General features: G+C 31.1%; 3 protein-coding genes across 4 annotated transcripts; all 3 read left to right on the plus strand.

The window, feature by feature from the left end:
* Nucleotides 1–1,303: 1,303 nt before the first annotated feature.
* On the plus strand, nucleotides 1,304–2,887 carry LOC112718104 (uncharacterized). Its single transcript, XM_025770003.3, has one exon. The coding sequence runs from the start codon at nucleotides 1,498–1,500 to the stop codon at nucleotides 2,602–2,604; it is 1,107 nt and encodes a 368-aa protein (XP_025625788.1). The 5' UTR covers nucleotides 1,304–1,497; the 3' UTR covers nucleotides 2,605–2,887.
* A 3,061-nt stretch (nucleotides 2,888–5,948) lies between these two features.
* Nucleotides 5,949–10,066, plus strand: LOC112718105 (WAT1-related protein At3g30340-like). Its single transcript, XM_025770004.3, has 6 exons — nucleotides 5,949–6,143; nucleotides 6,374–6,436; nucleotides 6,597–6,713; nucleotides 6,834–7,236; nucleotides 8,242–8,393; nucleotides 9,854–10,066. The coding sequence occupies exons 1-6, from the start codon at nucleotides 5,962–5,964 to the stop codon at nucleotides 10,029–10,031; spliced, it is 1,095 nt and encodes a 364-aa protein (XP_025625789.1). The 5' UTR covers nucleotides 5,949–5,961; the 3' UTR covers nucleotides 10,032–10,066.
* A 7,436-nt stretch (nucleotides 10,067–17,502) lies between these two features.
* Nucleotides 17,503–20,998, plus strand: LOC112714433 (target of rapamycin complex subunit LST8-1). Of its 2 annotated transcripts, XM_025766022.3 has the most exons (11): nucleotides 17,503–17,878; nucleotides 18,060–18,182; nucleotides 18,422–18,523; nucleotides 18,609–18,721; nucleotides 18,824–18,893; nucleotides 19,298–19,375; nucleotides 19,774–19,890; nucleotides 19,976–20,073; nucleotides 20,261–20,340; nucleotides 20,448–20,507; nucleotides 20,697–20,998. In XM_025766022.3, the coding sequence occupies exons 2-11, from the start codon at nucleotides 18,075–18,077 to the stop codon at nucleotides 20,822–20,824; spliced, it is 954 nt and encodes a 317-aa protein (XP_025621807.1). In that variant the 5' UTR covers nucleotides 17,503–17,878; nucleotides 18,060–18,074; the 3' UTR covers nucleotides 20,825–20,998. The 2 variants fall into 2 exon arrangements, with proteins under 2 accessions (XP_025621807.1, XP_025621808.1); XM_025766023.3 differs by lacking the exon at nucleotides 20,261–20,340 and having other exon boundaries at nucleotides 17,571–17,878.

Consider the following 20,998-nt stretch of genomic DNA (forward strand, 5'->3'; position numbering starts at 1 on the left):
TGATACACTATCAAGAACTCTACTTAACCTCGGTAAATAATAATAATAATAATAATAATAATAATAATAATAATAAAAAAGAATGATCAGGCCTATGCTAAACAAATAAGGGGGAGAAAATGACAAGGACAAAAGAAGACATAAAGTACAGTTGTGAGTGACACCTAAATATCTGTTTATTAGTGGCAACCTAATTAACTATTTTCCTAATCTGCATCCTCGTTCTCAAAGTCGATAACGTTGGAGCCAAGGATTTTTTAGAGCTATTCAGTTGTCACTACGTGCTTTAGTTCAATTTTTATAGATACAATTTAAGCTTTGATATGAATATAACCATTTCTTTAAGTGTAACCATACAATCAAAACAGGACAACCTTGCATATGATTGTCTTCTTATCATCCTTTCATAACTTTTTCTTTAAATTTTAAAATCACGTCTATTCTTTTGTTAGACATAATTCTCTTCAAATATTATCACTTGACATCCCATAAAAAATAATAAATGCTACTCTACTATCTTTAAAATAATATGTAAATTACTTTTTCTAATGTGTCATATTTAAATAGGTGTTTTTTTTAAATTTTTAGTAAAATTTGTTGGATAAATAAAAAATAAAAAATTAATTTCGAATCATTAAAATTTGTTAGAAATTTAACAAAATATTTGAAAAATAATGTTATATATTGCTCTTTTATTTTTCATACAAAATTTTTTATTTTTAACAAAAATTAAATAAAAATTTCAAACTTCATAAAAAATAATTGCAAACTAGCTACATTAATTTTTAAATATTTTTAAATAATAGTTTAGAATTTAGTTAATATAAAAAAAAATTTAAATTAATCTTTTAATAAATATATAACAAATTTATTAAAATAAACATCGAATTAAAATGTGATAAAAAGAGAAATTTACATGTTACTTTAAAAAGGGTAAGATAGCATTTACCATAAAAAATAGAGGAAGTATAAGGAACCAATGAAATATATTTTGGATGTTCATTAGTCTATTAGCTCCCTAGTCCTAGCGAAATTCTAAAAAATATAACATTTTTAATTTTAATTATTCTATACTATCATCCAACAAAAAATCTTACAATATAAATAAATGAGTTTTTTATATTATAAACTCTCTGTTTTTTCTTTTCTTCTTCTTCGATGTGGGACTAATTTCATGCACTCCTCGGCTTGCAACATTAGCAGCAACAGGACCTTGTCTATTCCTGTTATTAATCTTAATCAAAGTTGTGGAAATAACAACAATGATTTGGTTGTGTGTCTTAGGTGAGATTTTAACATTATTGTGGTCGATATCATCAACACGCCTGCAACAATGACGTTGTATAATATGTACAGATGCAAGATGTCCATACATCTTTGTCAACTTCCAACTTGTCGATTCCTCAGAGTTGAAGATTCTTGCCTTCTTATCCAACCTTATAATATAAACAATCTCCATTTGAAGCACAAAAAGGTTTGGTTAGTTATTCAGAGGAAATGGGAGCAACAACAGTGGAAAGAACTCGCAGCAGAAAGAAGGCATCATCCAGAGGACACCATAAATTTGTTGGTGTTCGTCAGAGGCCATCAGGGAGATGGGTGGCTGAGATCAAAGATTCTTTGCAGAAGGTTAGACTCTGGCTCGGAACCTTCGACACGGCTGAAGACGCCGCTAGAGCTTATGACACTGCTGCCAGAGCCTTAAGAGGTGTCAATGCAAGGACAAACTTTGACTTGCCTGCTGCAGAGTCTGGTGGCGCCGCTGCTTCGAAGCGCGGCGCCGGTTCCGGCTTCATTCCTGATTGCACTGAGCCTTTTTCATTTGAGGATTCCAGTGAGGCTGTGGCTGACGGAGATGGCCTTCTTGGTGCACTCAAGGCTAAACTGTTTGATGTAAAGGGCGGAGGAGGGAGGTTTCCTCCGCCGGTTGTTCAATCAAGCATGGTTTCAAGGTCAACTCAGAATCAGAATCAGAATCAGAATCAGAATCAGAATCAGAACTGTTCTGTGAAGAATAAAGAGTTGTTTTCTTCATCAGTAGTAATGCTTCCTAATAAGATGAATAATTATAATAATAATGCAAATTGCAGCAGCACTAGTAGTTTGCCATGTTTGATTAGTACTTCATCAAACACTTGTTCTAAGAGTGTGATTATGACCCCTGCTAATGCTAATCATGATGATCATGAAGGAACTTTTAATAGCTCTCATCATCATCATCAACAATTTTGTCAAACCCCATCACCTATGACAACATGGTCAAATAATGAAGTATCATATGATCAATTACCATGGACTCATCATCAAGAGAATGGTTTTCTTGCATCTTCAAGCACAGCTACTCTTACATGGCCTAATCATCTCTCAGGGGTAAATGAGTCAAATACTGTAGATAATATGGGATATAATACAGATTATCATAATCCTGGAACATCAAATAGCAGCAGGAATAATAGTAGTATGCAATTTCCTCTGATTGGTGGAGTAAGCAATGAAGGATTTTGGACAATGGAGCAGCAACAATTTCTGCAATGTGAAGGCTCCAATTGGTTTGCTTCTAATGGATATTGGGATCCTCTTCTCTTTGTGCCCTCTGATCTATAGCTTTATTATTATTATTATTACTATTGTTAATAACTTAATATGCTATATTTTTCAATTCTTAATCTTGATATATTGTTATTAGTTTTATTCTTTTATGATTAGATATTATAGAATAACTTTTTCTCTGTTTTTGTTCAAAGATTCACCAAAATTTCTACAATAATGAAAGGAAAGTAGAATGGTATGCTTGTTCATGAAATCATAATTGTCATTGTGGATGAAACTCATCCCTTGAAATATCCATGATGAAATTTTAAATTATGTATTTCAATTTCCCCACTAAGTTATTAGAGCATCAAAAAGTTACATATATATTATTATACTTCTTTATTTTTGTTAAATGCTTCATTGAAAGAAACAAATACAATAATAATTAACTCATATAAGTATTTTAATTATGGGTCCTAAAACCTAATAACATTAATTCATAAGTCCTGAGGATACATTGAAGGAATGTTAGTGCTGAAGATGCCCTGATTTATTCGAATTATTATAGGTCCTAGTTTTGATCAAATTTGTTGTCCAACAATTCATTGATTCCACCAACTCCCCCTTTTATCAAGTTTCCTGTGTAAGATTTAAGATACTCAAAAAACAGCTCAAGCTTTAGTTTATTCTTTTCATCATCTTCGGATGTATCACCTTTTGGTACGATGAGATAAAGACAACATCCAACAGGGGAATTGATACAAACTATACAAGCTAGTTACCTAAAATTCTTTCTCTTGCTTGGTTTTATGCCAATGTATTATCTATCTATTCATTATTAAATTTCATTTACAACTTTGCTATTCTTTGTGAATTTGTTTTCATGAGATGAAGTAGTTTTCATCCCTCAATCAAGAACAAAATTTTGAGTCCAAAATATCACAATACTCTCAGGTCGATGGATAAAATTGTTATATATCTTGGTAGAAATTCACGTGCATTTGTCTTCACGTGAAGTTTATGGTCAAAAATCGTTAGACGAAAAGTTAGGCAAACCTGTCAAATCACTTGAAGATTTTTTATTATCAACTTCACATAAAGACAATTGCACGTGAGTCTTAACTTATATGATATATATATTATATGATTTTAAAAAAAAAAAGAAAAAAAAAAACATTTCCCCTTGTATGACAAACACTATGAGAGGAGGCTATCATAAATTCTTGAAGAGACACAATCTGTGGTCAACACTGTTAACATTTCTTTTTTCTTCTTTTTTCCAGTGTTGTGTATGTGATGTATGGGAATCTAATTAAGTTGCAGCCTGCCCTCTAAGGGAAGCAAGTGGAGGTGCACATATCTTAGATATCAATCTCAATTATGTTATAAATAATAAATGAACGGGTCTCTTAATATTCACATATTAAAGAATTGGGGAAATAGTTGAAGGAAGCCTGAAGAAGGAACCTCATCCAGAAAAAGCATCAATGCATGCCACACATATATAATATATAAGTGGAAACTCAGATACAGTCGACTTCACGTAAAGTTGATAGCTGATAGCAGTTAGATGATCGATTTTACGTGAAGTTGATAGCTGAAAACGCAGTTAGATGATTTGACTGATTTGACTAAATTTTCATCTAACCACTCTCAACTATTAACTTCACGTGATATGTTACGCAAATCAATTATTTCACTCATCACTTAGAAAAGCCAATATGCAAATGCAATAGAGTCCTATACAATAATTAGCAAATTAAATGGTGAAATAAAGAACATTTATTCTTCAAATTGGTTCTCAAAATTTTTTTAAATTAATTTTTTTTTCAAAGATTTTAAGTTAGTTACATTATTCTTTTGTCATTTTTATTATTAATAACATCAAAATTTACTGATATGATACATACCTAATAGTTCTAATTGGCCGTTAACATAATAAATTTATAAAATTAGATTAAATCAACTCTAAATTAAGATATTTCAATGCTTCAAAAATTTTCTCAATTTAAAAAATGAGTACTCTCTCAAAGACGAAATTAACTATTTACTCATAATTAGCATCATTAACATACATGTTTTCTTCTTCTTGAAAATATACAAATTATAATCATGCAGAATTTGTGCCAGTCCCACTTCCCATTCAATCCATCATTGTGCCACTTACATGACCAAATCCAACTCTCAAATATGTAGGCCATGCATGCTTGGCCCCCGAGGATAATCTTATTACATTAAAAATATTTATAGTGAATCAAAGAATATGTCATTTTCATCATGTCATATCTTAATTATCCAAAAGATATGAGCAAAACTAAATTAAATTAAATCTCCAACATCTTTCAACTGCAAATTCCCTCTGAATACTTAAAGTATAGGCAAAGAATGAATTGGTGGAATGTCATGTTTAAAAAGAAGTCATTCTTTATATTTGTTAATAAGCACTTTAAAGACATAAACTTGACCACACAATTTAAGTAATTAATATTCAAAAAGTGTGAAAAGAAAGTGGTGTAAATAACATTTATTTTTTTTTAAAAAAAAAGTTGATAATTATTTAAGAAGTGAGAATAATTTACATTTACTAACATGCAAATAATTAAACTCTAAATAAATTTTGTATGAATCTACATTAAAGAATCTAATTCCTAAGGTAAGCCACTGGAAATTTTCGAACTTCAAACATCTTTAATTTGATCCTTAATTACTAAATTTAAAAAAGTCTCCCATGCTTTACACACCACTAATATTCTTTTGGTTTTTGAAGTGATTTAAATAGCTCTGAGATTTGACAAATTGTTCTGGCTCTGCATTTCTCTGCTCAATCTATTCCAAAAGATAACAAAAAAAGGAAAGAGTATTAGATGCCATGTGCATGAGAGATTGAGAGGGGGAGAAGCACCATTTCTTCTAATCAGAAAAAAGATTAAAATTTTAAAGATGTATACATCTCTGTACTAATCAGTAATCACAAAAGATTATTTTTTGTATATTCAATTAAAATTTGTCTAGAATAATGTAGTTCTTGTTAATTACATGATTAGTAAAATGCAAAACTCGTGGCCTATATATATGTTAGGCTAATAACAAAGTTTATGATAGATTATATATGAATCAGCCACTAAAATTTTGTACAAGCCCTTAAGTATTGATTCTGGAATAATCTGCTTATGTTGGATATAGGCCAGGATCAGTCAAAAGAAAGCAAAAGTAAACAGCAAAGCTATTAAACTATTGTCAAAGCTGGTTGCTTAAAGTGTATGATGTGACCTACAGAATTTAATCTTGCTTTCTTACCACTTATTCTGGAATAAGTGTTTTCTTTCTTTTTTTCATAATATAAATCAGCAGCAACAGGTAGTAGTTTTCTGTTGCATAAAACTTTCAATATAAACATAAGGGGAGGCATAGATAGTTGCATTTGCTGCAATGAGGAATTGTGATGAATGGAAACCTTTTGTAGTAATGGTAGCAATTGATTTTTGTTTTGCTGCAGTGAACATTATTCTCAAGAAAGTTCTTGAAGAAGGAATGAACCATTTGGTTTTTATTACATACCGTTTATCAATTGCTACCATTCTCTTAGCTCCAATCGGTTACTTTAGGGAAAGGTTGGTACCCCAGTTCCCTGATTTAGTATGCAATATTATTCTCTTATTTTAAAATCTCTTCATATTGTTAATATGCAGATATATCTGTCCCAAATTGTAATAATGTCTTTTCATTTGTTTATTTACTGTTTTAAGCATTGATTGATGACACTTGAACCAAATTAACCAGTTAGTTTGTATTATTAGACTCTAACAATGTCAAGATTACATCCATATTTTCATTATTGCAGAAACAGTAGGCCAAGGCTCACATTTCGAGTTCTATGTTACATCTTCTTCAGTGCCATTGTGGGGTTAGTCATCAATGAGTTATGCTACGTGTACACCAAAATCAGCCGTCAAAATACATGCTAGTTTTGGTGTATAAATAGCATTTTTGGTCATTGAATATATATCAATTCTATTTGTTAACATGATTGGAGTGAATGAATGAATGAATGGTTTTGTTTGTAGGGCATCAGTGACACAATATTTCTTCCTGCTGGGGATCCAATATACTTCTGCTACCTTTGCTTGTGCATTCATCAACATGGTGCCTGTGATCACGTTCACTATGGCATTACCATTCGGGTATATACATATGCACACGTCACCTTTGTTATATTATCTTTGTTTTCTTTAATCTATCATGCAGTCACCTTCACTTCTCTGTATAAATTATTGAATGTTGATTCTTTCATTGTACTGCAGGTTAGAGAGTGTGAACATCAAGTGCAAGAGTGGGAGAGCGAAGATTCTTGGGACATTGGTGTGCATAGGGGGTGCATTGTTGCTGACACTCTATAAAGGAAAGCCCTTGTTTAACTATTCTTCTGCAACTTCTATAGCAAAGACAGGAACAAGTAGTAGTAGTAGTAGTGGAAGATGGACCATTGGTGTTGTGGCTTTGATTCTTGGAACACTGTTTTGGTCATCTTGGTACATAGTACAATCAAGCATAAGCAAGAGGTTCCCATGTCAATACTCAAGCACAGCCATGATGACCTTCTTTGGAGCCATTCAAGCAGCTTTCATAAGCTTGTCTATTCAACACCATGATTTCTCCATTTGGGTTCTCAAGGGAAAACTTCCAATAATTGCTGTTCTCTTCTCTGTGAGTCACTTTATCTCTTCTTTTTTTTCTATGTCATGAGATGAGATAGAACTAGTGCATTTTGGAGACTGTTCTAGACCAAGAATATACTCATAAAAGAGTTGTTTTTGTGTAATTAAAAATCCTCACAGGATAATTTAGTGAAATATATTAAATTATTTAACAATTTTTACTTATTATTTTATACAGAGACAAATTCATGAGTGATTATTTAAAAAGACTAGTTCTTTTTAAAAGATTAAAATTACTTGATTTTCTATTAATACAAAACTAATAAATTCTTACTTATCTATTTTTATTTTTATATTTTTTTATACTAAGTATAATTATATAAAGATATTAGACATACAAATCTGTGTTATATATATAAAATAATTTATTTTAAAATTAGTTATTTTACTGATATGGTGTAAAATTGTTTTAATTTGTATTATATGTGCATAAAAATTATTAAATTAATTAAATAAGATTTGTTTGGGTGAGTTTTTAAAAAAAAAATCTTTTTTTAGTTATTTTTTTAAAAAATTTTATGAAAAAGTAAAAATAATTTTATGTTTGAATATCTCATGTAAAAAAATTTTTTAACTATCAATTATATTTGAGTATAACAATATAAATATTTTTTGTTTATTTATTATATGAAAGATATTTTCTTTTAAAAAAATATAAATTACAATTTTTCAAAAAAAATATTTTTTTATTTTTCTAATATTTTTATTTTTATTATTTAAAATTTATCAAACACATTAAAAAATTTTTATTAAAAATTTTTTTTTTATCAAAATAATAACGCACAAATAAACACTTTAATGTCTAGGTTCAATTGGTTGCGTATTGGAAAAGGGGTCACAATCTCTGTGGCTGTTTCCTGATTTGGGTTATTTCTTAACAAAAGATAAAAGGAAAAGAGAAAAAAGTGTGCAATAGTGAAAATAATGTAGAAGGGGCAAAAGTAGGTTTGATGGAATGTAAAAATTGAGGGTTAGTTAAAATTGTTTGTTGCAGGGGATGATTGGATCAGGATTGTGTTTTGTGGGGATGTCATGGTGTGTGAAGAAGAGGGGTCCAGTCTTCACTGCAGCATTCAGCCCTCTTGTTCAGATCATGGCCGCCATGATTGATATCCCTATCTTGCATGAGCAACTACATCTTGGAAGGTATACTCATCTTATTCAATAATAAAATATACTCTATATATTTTTCTATTTTATCTTTGTATTACCTTCTTAGATTTATGTATTTGTTAGATCATATTAATTTAAGGCTGTATTAAAAAGTAAAGTGACATAAATAATTAAAAAATGAGAATGAAATAATTTACTATAATATTATGCTATGTCTCACATTAATTATTAGTTAATTACATTGCATACATATATGTCTAAGCTTAGAATAAGCAAATTTGTTATAAAAAAGAGAAAGTTTAGAAATAGTACTTTATTGAAATTTAGTCAGCACTTAATTATCAAAAGAAAAATAAATAATTTTATATTATTAGATATTATTTCACACCAATAAAAAAATATTGATGATGGTTAATTGATTGTTATACATCACAAATTCTGCTGGTCCCTAACACTTCTCAATAAAAAATACTATGTGCACGTTATTAAATTAGTCATTATATATTTATATATAAATATATATGTAATTTCATTTATTTTTAATATATATTTTATATTTTAATATATATTTTATATAAATAGCTGATTTGATAATTAATTTTTAGTATATATTTAATATAAATAATTTGGAGGTTGATTTTTTTGTATTGTTAGATCATTTATATATTTATTATCAAGCATGGAATTTTTTCTTATTATTGTGTCCACGTGTCAAACACATTTTGAAGACGATACTTTTTGACACTTGTCTGACACGCGCGTCTTTTGTGTCCAACTGTGTTTAATAAAAAATAAAAAATTCTTCTCCAAATAAAATTGCACACACTTAAATACTATCATGTATGTGTCTGTATGTTCAGTCTTATTTTTAACATATATTTTTAAAATAAATTTAGAAATTATATATATTATTAAATATTTAAACAAAAATATTTTAAACACTTTATATCATAAAAAAAGATATTAAAAATAATTAAAAAATTAATTTATATTTTAATATTATTAAAATATCAAAATATTATTATAATTTATTTAAAAATATTTTATATTATATATATATTTACTGTGTCTTTATATTTTATATAAATTTTAAATTTGCGTATTTATTTAACATGTTATATCCGTATTAATGTCCATATATCATAGTTTATTTATATATACCGTTAGATTGTAAGACTGCATCCTAACATGATTACGTATTAATTAGTTTGTATAAAAAATCAGAATGTCTCCAACCATGCACGTACTATTGCTCTATATATTCATAATCTTTATTTGATAATCTTGAAATGAAAGAATTAGTGTAATTATGTCAAACTTTGTCTCTTAGCTTTCTCTAAATAATGTCCACAAAATAAAAAAAAAAAGATATATATCCATTTTATGTTTTGAAAAAAGTAACAGTTAAAGTGAAAGGAAATTAAGGGAATAAAAAAGAAAAGAAGAAAAACAACCTTTACCTGATTTATTTTTTCATTGACTTTGCTGTTTAGTGTGTTGGGATCAATGTTGGTGATGATGGGATTATACATTCTTCTGTGGGGTAAGAGCAAGGAGATTCAGAATCGTGTTATCAAGTTAGTCCAAGACTCTGAACAAAGTCAACAAACCAAGGAACAAGATCCGGAAATACAAGAAGCTACGGTTTCTTGTGATTACCGGTGTCACTAACACAATTAAGTTTGTTGAATATATATGTTGTCAATCCCCACAACTTTAATTTCATATTCATCAACTTTGTAATTGTCACACCTAACCAAAACTTTAGGATGGGTGGAGAACCACCATTCGTGTTTAATTAATATCTTGAATTGAGTAATATTGACCTTTCTTTTTCATCAGAATTTTGCATGTAAAATTCTATTTTTTTCAAAATAAGAAAATATATAATTTTCAGATAAAAAAAGAAAAACAAAAATCAATATGTGATTTGCTACACTTGTTGCTCATTTGGGCTTACCATTTAATTAAAAAACTTTTACTTTTTTGTAATATTTTAGTATGTTTGGATAAAAGTTTTCTAGCTTAAGCATAACCGATTACTAAAAATGAAAGGATTTTGCTTAAAGATACTTTGCATAAAATATTATACTAAATAAAGTTATCACCAAATTAAAATACAAATAAGTCTCTCATTTTTGTAAATAAGAGATACAAAAAAACACTAAAAAGGCCTATGAATCTACCGTTTACAAATGTTAATAATGTTGTAAAATAAATAAAAGATATATTAAATGTTGTAAAATAAATAAAAGATATACTAAATATAAAATAAAAATGTATAAATAAAAGACTCTAATATTAATATAATTAGTTCAATATATATATATATATATATATATATTGTAATGCGTATATATATAAAGATAGAAAGAAATATTTAGTAAATTAAAAGTAAAGAGAGAGAATTGCTTTTGTTTATTGTTACCGTATCAAAAGCCTAAGTCCATTTCTCTATTTATACAAGCTTAAGGTTTCACTTTTTCAAAGGTTGGAAAATATGTACCGCATATTCTTTAATGTTTGTACTTTCCAATAGTACTTGAATGGAAGAAAGAATAATGCTGAGTAGACATTGAATGGATATGGACATCCATATCGTAACACTCCCATTGAATGTCCATCTAGGATTATATCTCGTTAAAACCTTACTAAAGAAAACCCAATGGAAAAAAAATTTTAGTGAAGGAAAAAGAGTACAATATCCTTTGTGATAGAGACGGCCTCATTAAAAACCTTGTCAAGGAAAAACTTAATGGGAAAAAATCTGACCAAGGAAAAAAGAGTACAGTCTCTCCCTCTTGTCGACATCATTTAATGTCTCGAAATCGGCACATCCCAATCTTATGTACCAATCTTTCAAAGGAAGATTTTGGGAGTAACTTTGTGAATAAATCTGCTAGATTGCCACTTGAGCGGATCTGTTGCACATCAATTGTCCCTTGATTTTGAAGATCACGAGTGAAGAAGAATTTGGGAGAGATATACTTTTGTTCTATCACCTTTGATGTATCCACTTTTAAGTTGAACAATGCATGCTGTATTATTTTCAAACAGGACAGTTGGAGCTATCTTATGATCAATCAGTCCACATAATGACAGGATGTATTGGATCAAATTCCTGAGCCAAAAACACTCGCGAGATTAGAGGAGGTTACTACTATCGTCTGTTTCGTGGACCTCCATGATATAGCTGTACCACCATATGTGAACAAGTATCCTGTTTGTGATCTCCTTTTATGTGGATCAGATAAGTATCCGGCATCTGCATAGCCAACTAGTTGTGACTTGGATCTATAGGGATAAAATAATCCCATATCAACCGTTCCATAAAGATATCAAAAGATTTGCTTGATTCCACTCCAATGTCTTCTGGTTAGAGAGGAACTATACCTTGCTAGTAAATTCACAGCAAATGATATATCGGGTCTTGTATTATTAGCAAGATACATTAGCACTCTAATGGCACTAAGATATGGTACTTCAGGATCAAGGATATCTTCATTTTCTTCTTTAGGACATAATTAATCCTTTTCCACATCTAAAGACCTTACGATCATTAGGGTACTTAATGGATGTGACTTATCCATATAAAATCTCTTCAAGATCTTTTCTGTGGATGTTGTTTGATGAATAAAGATCCAATTTTTTATATGCTTGATCTGCAGACCGAGACAAAATTTAGTCCTTCCAAGATCTTTCATTTCAAACTCTTCTTTTAGAGTTTTTATAATTGTTGGAATCTCTTCAGGAGTCCCAATGATATTTAAATCATCAACGTACACAGCAATTATAATGAATCCAGATGCATATTTCTTTATGAAAACACATGGACAGATATCATCATTCTTGAATCCATTTTTGGCCAGATACTCAGTAAGACGATTATACCACATTCGTCCAGATTGTTTTAGACCGTATAAAGATCTTTGCAATTTGACTGAGTATAACCCTTGCGAATATTCATTGGATGGTTTAGATATCTTTAGTCCTTCAGGGACTTTCATATAGATATCCTGATCTAATGAGCCGTATAAATAGGCTGTTACCACATCCATTAAATACATATGCAATTTATGATATGTAGATAAATTGACCAAATAACGCAATGTTATCGCATCCACTACAGGAAAATACGTTTCTTCATAATCTATACCGGGCCTTTGTGAAAAACCTTGTGCCACAAGTCGGGCTTTGTAGCGCACAACTTCATTTTTCTCATTTTGTTTTCTCACAAATACCCATCGGTATCCAACAGATTTTACATCTTCAGGTGTACAGACTACAGGTCCAAAGACTTCACGTTTTGCATGTGAGTCTAATTCAGCCTTCATGCCTTCTTTCTATTTTGGCCAATCATTCCTTTGTCAACATTCTTTGACTGATCTTGGCTCAAGATCCTTATTTTCATGCATGATATTCAATGCTACATTATATGGAAATATTTCATTGACAATTGTCTTATTTCGGTCCCATTTCTCTCCTGTAAAGACATAATTTATCGAGATCTCGTCATTTTCATAATTTTCAGGTATCTGAACGTCTTCTGGCGTTAAAAATATATCAGAATTTTGGACAACTGCAGGTGTCTCTACTTTTTCTTTTTCAACAGGAATCATATTTACCTTTTTTTTCGAAGATTTTTGTCTTTGGAACCGACAGGCCTGCCACGCTTCTGGCGTATATTTGCTTTGGTGGCAAGTTGTCCAACTGGGACATCAATTCTAATTGGGACATTTTTCGCTGGTATATACGACTTGGTTATCCTCTTTGTATCGGAAAATGCATCAGGCAATTCATTTGCTATTCTTTGCAAATGTATAATCTTTTGAACTTCTAGTTAACATTGCCCTGATCGAGGATCTAAATGCATTAAGGATGATGCATTCCAATTAAGTTCCTTTTCATGAAGCTTATTCTCCTCCCCTAATGTTGGAAATTTTGATTAATCAAAATGACAATCTGCAAATCGGGCTTTAAATACATCTCCAGTTTGTATTTCAAGATACCTCACTATAAAGGGAGAATCATATCCAACATATATCCTCAATTTTTTTGGGGTCCCATTTTAGTACGATTAGGTGGTGCAGTAGGAACATATATCACACACCCAAATATTCTTAAATGGGAAACATTTGGCTGCTGGCCAAATGCTAATTGCATAGGAGAAAACTGATGGTAACTCGTTGGCCTCAAACGAATAAGTGTTGCAGCATGTAAAATAGCATGCCCCCAAACCGAGGTTGGGAGATTTGTTCTCATAAGTAAGGGTCTAGCAATTAATTGGAGGCGTTTAATAAGTGATTCTGCTAACCTATTTTGTGTGTGAACATGAGCTACTGGATGTTCAACACTTATTCCATTAGCCATACAATAAGCATCAAAAGCTTGGGAAGTAAATTCACCAGCATTATCAAGACGAATTGCTTTGATTGGATTTTCCAGAAATTGTGCTTTTAATCGAATAATTTGAGCCAGTAATCTCGCAAACGCCAGGTTGCGAGAAGATAATAAGCACACATGTGACCATTTCGAAGATGCGTCTATTAGAACCATAAAATATCTAAAAGATCCACATGGTGGATGAATAGGTCCACATATATCACCTTGAATCCTTTCTAGAAATTCAGGGGACTCAAATCCAATCTTTACTGATGATGGCCTTAAAATTAGCTTTCACTGAGAACATACAGCACAACAAAATTCACTAGTTTTAAGAATCTTCTAGTTCTTTAGTGAATGTCCATGGGAGTTTTCAATAATTCTCCTCATCATGGTTGTTTCTGGATGACCCAATCGGTTGTGCCAAGTTATGAACTCATTTGGGCTAGTAAAATTCTGGTTTACAATGGCACGTGATTCAATTGCACTAATCTTGGTATAATATAACCCAGATGAAAGTGAGGGTAATTTTTCTAATATAACCTTTTTATTTAAATCATGAGTTGTGATACATAAGTACTCATGACTTTCCTCATTCATAGTCTCAATATGATATCCATTTCGGCGAATATCTTTAAAACTCAACAAGTTTCTTCGAGACTTGGTAGACAATAGTGCATTATTTATTATGAATTTTGTTCCTCCAGGAAATAAAATTATAGCTCTTCCTGAGCCTTCTATCACATTGCCTGAGCCAATAATAGTATTAACACATTCTTCTTTTGGCACAAGATGAGTAAAATATATATCACTTTTGAGAATAGTGTGCAAACTTGTACTATCCGCAAGGCATACATCTTCATTACATATCCTTGCCATTCTCTTCAAAGACAAATAATAATAAAATAAGTAGTATGTACAGTTAAATAGAATACTTGATCGGAATTATTTTCCAAGAAATACTGCACATAAAAATAATGTCATATACTAAAATTTTATTTTAAAACATGACATATTTAATGATTTCAAATTTATAAACATTAATATTTCATTATTTATATACATCATATTTGAAACTTAAATACATATAGAAAATAAAACTTAATAATAAGTTCTTTACATTATTTATTTACATGAATACTTAACAATCTCACACATTAAACTATTCTATCATTGATCAAATGACCAATATTTTCTTCAGGATCCTCAAAGAAATCAGATACATCATAATGAGTGGTGGAATTTTCAGCATCAGTTGAAACGAAATTAGACTCTTTTCCCTTGTCGTCCTTTTTCAAAGATACCTGGTAAAGATCGACTAGGTGCCTTGGGGTACGACAGGTACACGACCAATGGCCCTTTCCACCACAACGAAAACACTTATCATCTGTTGATTTATTCTACCTGATATTTCTTTCTTTATCCCACTTCTGGTGAGATCCTCTATTTTGAATATAATTATTTTTCCTTCCATAATTTTTCTTGTTGTTAAAACCTTGCCATTTACCTCTCCTGGGGTAGTGATTTGCCGCATTTACTTCAGGAAATGGAGCGGGCCAGCTGGACGCGCTTCATGATTTTTTAAAAGTAATTCATTGTTGCGTTCAGCAACAAGAAGGTAAGAAATTAACTCAGAATATTTTTTAAACCTTTTTTTCTCGATACTGTTGCTGCAGGAGCACATTCGAGGCATGGAAGGTTGAGAAAGTTTTCTCCAACATATTATGGAACATATTATGGTCAGTTATCTTTTCCCCACATAATTTCATTCGTGAGATGATACGAAACATTGCAGAGTTATATTCATTTATTGATTTAAAATCTTGTAAACGCAAGTGCGTCTATTCATATCGGGCTTGAGGAAGTATCACCGTTTTCTGATGAATATACCTTTCTTCAAGGTCTTTCCAAAGATCTGCAGGATCTTTTAATGTGAGATATTCATTTTTCAATCCTTTGTCAAGATGACGACGAAGGAAAATCATGGCCTTGGCTTTATCCTTCTGGGATGTATTATTTTCAGTCTTAATGGTATCTCAAGATCCATTAAATCAAGATGAATTTCAGCATCTAGTATCCATGATAAATAATTGTTTCCAGATATATCAAGAGCATTGAATTCAAGATGAGAGAGTTTCGACATAATGAAAATTTGTTACCTGAGTCTTCCTAAAAATTTGATCAGAGTCTCGTGCTGATAATGTGTTGTAAAATAAATAAAAGATATACTAAATATTATTGTAAAATAAATAAAAAATATACTAAATATAAAATAAAGATGTATAAATAGAAGACTCTAGTATTAATATAATTAGTTCAATAATGATATATATATATATATATATATATATATATATATATATATATATATATATATATATATATATATTATATGTTGTAATGCGTATATATATAAAGATAGAAAGAAGTATCTAGTAAATTAAAAGTAAAGAGAGAGAATTACTACAGCATATTCTTTAATGTTTGTATTTTTCAATAGTACTTGAATGGAAGAAAGAATAATGCTAAGTAGACATTGAATGAATATGGACATCCATATAGTAACAAATAACTTATTTATAATAAAATTTAGTGAGAAAGTCATTTGTCTTTTACAAAATACTAAATATCTATTTGTTATTTTTTCAAAAATTAATTACATTTATTCTTTTTTTGGTTATCCATTGTATTTTTTAATCTGACAAACTAAAAATTAATTTATTATAATACTTAACTTTATTAAAAATTTGTTGCAAGCCAATAAATTAATACATGCACAGAATAATTGGAATCTACCAATAACGCAAATCCAAATCTAAATTTTTGTTTTTGGACATAGAAATATGATAACTTGAACAGTTGAAACAAATTGATGTTTGGCCCATTAATTTGACGAAAGAGCTTGTTGGTTGAGAGCTCGTTTTTGGAAAGTAATAGAAGCTATTTTTTTTTGTTGAATTATGAAAAGTTATAATATTTGTATTTGGCACCATTTAAAAAAAAATTAATTTTTTAAAAAAGTTAATTCACAATTTTTTAAAAAAGTAAAAATATATGACTTTTTTTTCTTTCTTGATAAGTCATTCTATCATTTCCATAAAAAAATGATTTCAAAACAAAAAAAGGTCTACTTTTATTCTTGGCTCTGCGAAAAATATTTTTTGTTTATGAAAATACTGACCCTCTACCACTATGATGTTGGCCTTCCACTGTTATTTTTACATAATGATTCATCTGTTGAAAGTATTGATCCTTCACCACTATTTTTAAATAATGTTCAATCTGAACCACTTAGTGCATATTATTTTACCATTCTATTTTTATTATTAAATTTGTATTTAACATTGTGTGTGGTATGAAATCTCAGTCTTAATTTTAATTTTTTTCACATGTGAAATAAAATAAGCAACAAAAATATATATGGACACACATTTTACATTTGTTTTTTATTTTCTCCTATTATATCATACATAATAAAATAACAAATACTAACTATATAATAATTTTTTTGGCATTGTCATTAACATTATTGTGAATTAGAATTTTAATATCCATTATCTTGTATAAAAAAATATACTTTTTGAGTTATTTATCTAAATACTACAACTTTAAAATAAGTATTTTTATAACTAAAATTTCAAATACAAAATAATTTATTTATAAGTTACTATTAATAAAAATTCTTTTACTTTAAGCTCTTTTTTCAAAAGAGTTTATTTAAGTTGTTTATTTAAATTGGGCCTGAATCTAATATGGAGATGGGCTTGACCCACTATTCCTGGGTGTGGGTTGCCTAATGATTATGGACCGGTTTGGGCTTACCCAATCAGCCCGGTTCAGAGTTGAAAGCCGTCTGATTCTGCATCCTCCTCTTCGTGTTCGCGCTTTCTCTTCTCTCAAGCTCCAACGCGCCGCTGCCATGGCCGTCGACGGCGTGCCGGCTGTCGCTTCCTGAGTGCCTCCACTGCTTCCGTTTGTGTCCCCCTTTTTCACTTTCCGCCACCTTCCACTACGACGGCAGCATCAGCGGTTTGCCAAGCTCCTAGCCGACCACCACAACCTTATAGCACATCGCTGTCGCGTGCTGCCGCTTCAACCGCCGCGAACATCGTCGCCATCCTCATTCAATATCCTCGGTAACAGTCTCTACCACTAAGTGGTTCTCCGGCACATCTTACTTGCTTTGCAGTGTTTTTATATTACTCAGATTCGAAAGATAGATCGTAGTAGCGTAGTGTTTCTAGTTCATTTTAGCTTAGCTGTTCCGTTTAAGAGATTTTATTATGAACCGTGTTTCATTTTGATTTTGATGATCAGGTAAATGTTGCAAGGATGAGCCAGCCAACGGTGATTCTTGCCACTGCGAGTTATGATCACACCATTCGTTTCTGGGAGGCCAAGAGTGGCCGCTGTTACCGCACCATTCAATATCCTGATTCGGTTCCTTCTCATACTTTCCCTCTTTTAATTTTCATTATGAAAATACTGGAATTCATAGCTTAATGAATTGAAGCACATGATTTCTAATCAAATCTATGAATCTTGAAGGGGATCCAAAAGAAAAAAGGAGATCAAAACATGCATAGCTGAGCTTTTTCAGTGTTTTATTGTGCATTTGCCGTTGGCAGACGGCAGTTGTGTTACTTTGTCAAGAAGACTGATTTTCTAATGCTGTGTAGCAAGTAAACAGGATGGAGATAACACCGGATAAGCGATACCTGGCTGCAGCTGGTAATCCTCACATTCGACTGTTTGATGTTAATTCAAATAGCCCTCAACCGGTTTGTCTTTTCTACTGATAAACTTACTTCAGAAGTTTCATCTCATATATGGTTACAAATAGTAATCTTCCTGATTGTGTCGCAGGTGATGAGCTATGATTCGCATACCAATAATGTAATGGCAGTTGGGTTCCAATGTGATGGTAATTGGATGTATTCTGGTTCAGAGGATGGCACAGTCAAGATCTGGGATTTGAGGTGAAGTAGATATCATAATGCATAATAATGTTGAATGATTTACACCCTTGAATTTATTCCATTAATTAGTATGTGCTTATTTTTATTTGATGACCTATGCAGGGCACCGGGTTGTCAAAGGGAATATGAAAGCCGTGCAGCTGTAAACACTGTTGTATTGCACCCAAATCAGGTATGTTCCTTTGTTTTTCTGTGGCTTTATTAACTTATTTCTATCTTATGATTATATCAATAATTAAAAATTTAAACTAGTATGAACAAGTTAGAAGAGAGGGATAGGGACCAATAACAATAAGTGCTTTAGTGAATCATGTCATTATAATAACTAGGGCTGAATAGGTCTAGCAATCTTTTGTTTTAATTTGTTTAGCTACTTGGCACTATATGCATTTTATTTTACTAGTAGTTTATTGACTTAGTTTCAGATAAACTAAATCTTAATATTAAATTAACTATCAAGCAGATTTTTATGTTTCATTATGTTCCAATTAAATCATGTGGCACCGATACATCAATCTGTATTCTTTATGTTCTTCCTCTGTGGATCTCATGAATTTTGTATGTTTGATCCAACAGACTGAACTAATATCTGGTGATCAAAATGGCAATATTCGTGTTTGGGATTTGACAGCAAATTCATGCAGTTGTGAATTGGTATGAGTTATGAACTCTTCTTTTGTATATGTCATATGACTGCAGAATCAAGATTTTAAGTGCTTGCTATCTGAGGGTGAAAAAATGTAGCCTTGCCATAGTAACTCTAGCATAAAGCTTCGAAGCATGTTATATGTTCCATCTCTTTAATCTCCCATCTACAGCCTAATATACACTCAATTTGTATGAGTGGTCATGGTACTGAGTGAGCCTTGTTGTTAGTCATTCGCTTCAGAGAAGTCATTGCACAGTCCTTTAATGATTTGATTGACCATCTTTAGACTTGGCACATTGCATTATATCCTCTCTCTTTTGGTCTTTCTCTCACCCCTAGATTTAAAAATAATAATAAAAAATCAAGCGGCTTAAATATCATTTCAATATTGGAGGAAATGTAGGTGCCAGAGGTGGATACAGCTGTTCGCTCTTTGACAGTAATGTGGGATGGGAGCTTGGTAGTTGCAGCAAATAATAATGGAACTTGTTATGTGTGGCGCCTCTTACGAGGAACTCAGGTTTCACCTTCATAAATTATTTGCAATATAATACCCTCATATCAAACTTTGGTTATCTCTCTTGATCGATTGTGCATTTTTGCAGACAATGACAAACTTTGAGCCTCTTCATAAGCTGCAAGCACACAAGGGCTATTACATTCTCAAGTGTCTTTTATCACCGGAATTCTCTGAACCTCACAGGTTTCAATTTTTTCTTTTTTATTTTCTTGGGACCTTGTTGAGTTTTTAAACAAGCCCCCTGTATAAGAATTATCTGTGTATATTCAACATTTATAACTGATCATCATGGGACCGATTGACCAATGTCTCTACCAATTGATATGCCTCATATTTCTTCTTATGTAAGATGCTGCATATATCTTTGTAGGTATTTGGCAACTGCATCTTCTGATCATACTGTTAAAATATGGAATGTTGAAGGTTTTACGTTGGAGAAAACATTAGTTGGTAATGCATGAAATTCTTTGACAAATCTATTGATTTCTCACTTCCTACTACTTTCCTCAAAAGTCAAAACGTCATTTTCCCTAAGTAAGTTTGCCTTCACTTCCCAGGTCATCAGCGCTGGGTGTGGGATTGTGTCTTCTCTGTAGATGGTGCCTACCTTATAACAGGTACAAACTAAATCATATTTTGAAATATAGGGGGTTTATCGGGTTTAATGTGTCCCAAACTTGAGGAGGAGTTGTCACATTTTAGAAACCAAGAGCTCCATGTGTAACATTACTTAACCATATTGGAAGTCTGTGTAATTTACTCAATTTATCAAAGTATCGCTAAGCCAATACATATTGTCATTGCAGCTTCCTCTGACACAACTGCTAGGCTTTGGAATATGTCAAGTGGTGAAGATATTAGGGTTTACCAAGGTCATCATAAGGCTACTATTTGTTGTGCCCTACACGATGGGGCTGAAGCCACACCTTCATGACATGTTGGCCACATTCATTTATCTCCGTCGAATACATCTTTGTAAATATATGTCTCTTGCGCCTGTGAATGTTTACTTTTCTCACCTTTAGTCAATAATTTTAAACTAATGCTGTAAATCCTCATAGCGGGATAATAGACACTTTTCAAAGCAATCTATATTGCAATTTAAGAA

Source organism: Arachis hypogaea, chromosome 10 (genome assembly GCF_003086295.3).
Source record: "Arachis hypogaea cultivar Tifrunner chromosome 10, arahy.Tifrunner.gnm2.J5K5, whole genome shotgun sequence".
Classification (NCBI taxonomy): Eukaryota; Viridiplantae; Streptophyta; class Magnoliopsida; order Fabales; family Fabaceae; genus Arachis; species Arachis hypogaea.

Bases quoted from the DNA above. Each gene is read 5' to 3' on its own strand.
- LOC112718104 (XM_025770003.3), top strand. From the start codon at position 1,498: ATGGGAGCAACAACAGTGGAAAGAACTCGCAGCAGAAAGAAGGCATCA.
- LOC112714433 (XM_025766022.3), top strand. From the start codon at position 18,075: ATGAGCCAGCCAACGGTGATTCTTGCCACTGCGAGTTATGATCACACC. The intron at 18,183-18,421 runs GTTCCTTCTCAT...AATGCTGTGTAG, and splicing joins CCATTCAATATCCTGATTCG to CAAGTAAACAGGATGGAGAT. The intron at 19,891-19,975 runs GTTTCACCTTCA...GCATTTTTGCAG, and splicing joins GCCTCTTACGAGGAACTCAG to ACAATGACAAACTTTGAGCC.
- LOC112718105 (XM_025770004.3), top strand. From the start codon at position 5,962: ATGAGGAATTGTGATGAATGGAAACCTTTTGTAGTAATGGTAGCAATT. The intron at 6,144-6,373 runs GTTGGTACCCCA...TCATTATTGCAG, and splicing joins ATCGGTTACTTTAGGGAAAG to AAACAGTAGGCCAAGGCTCA. The intron at 6,714-6,833 runs GTATATACATAT...ATTGTACTGCAG, and splicing joins ACTATGGCATTACCATTCGG to GTTAGAGAGTGTGAACATCA.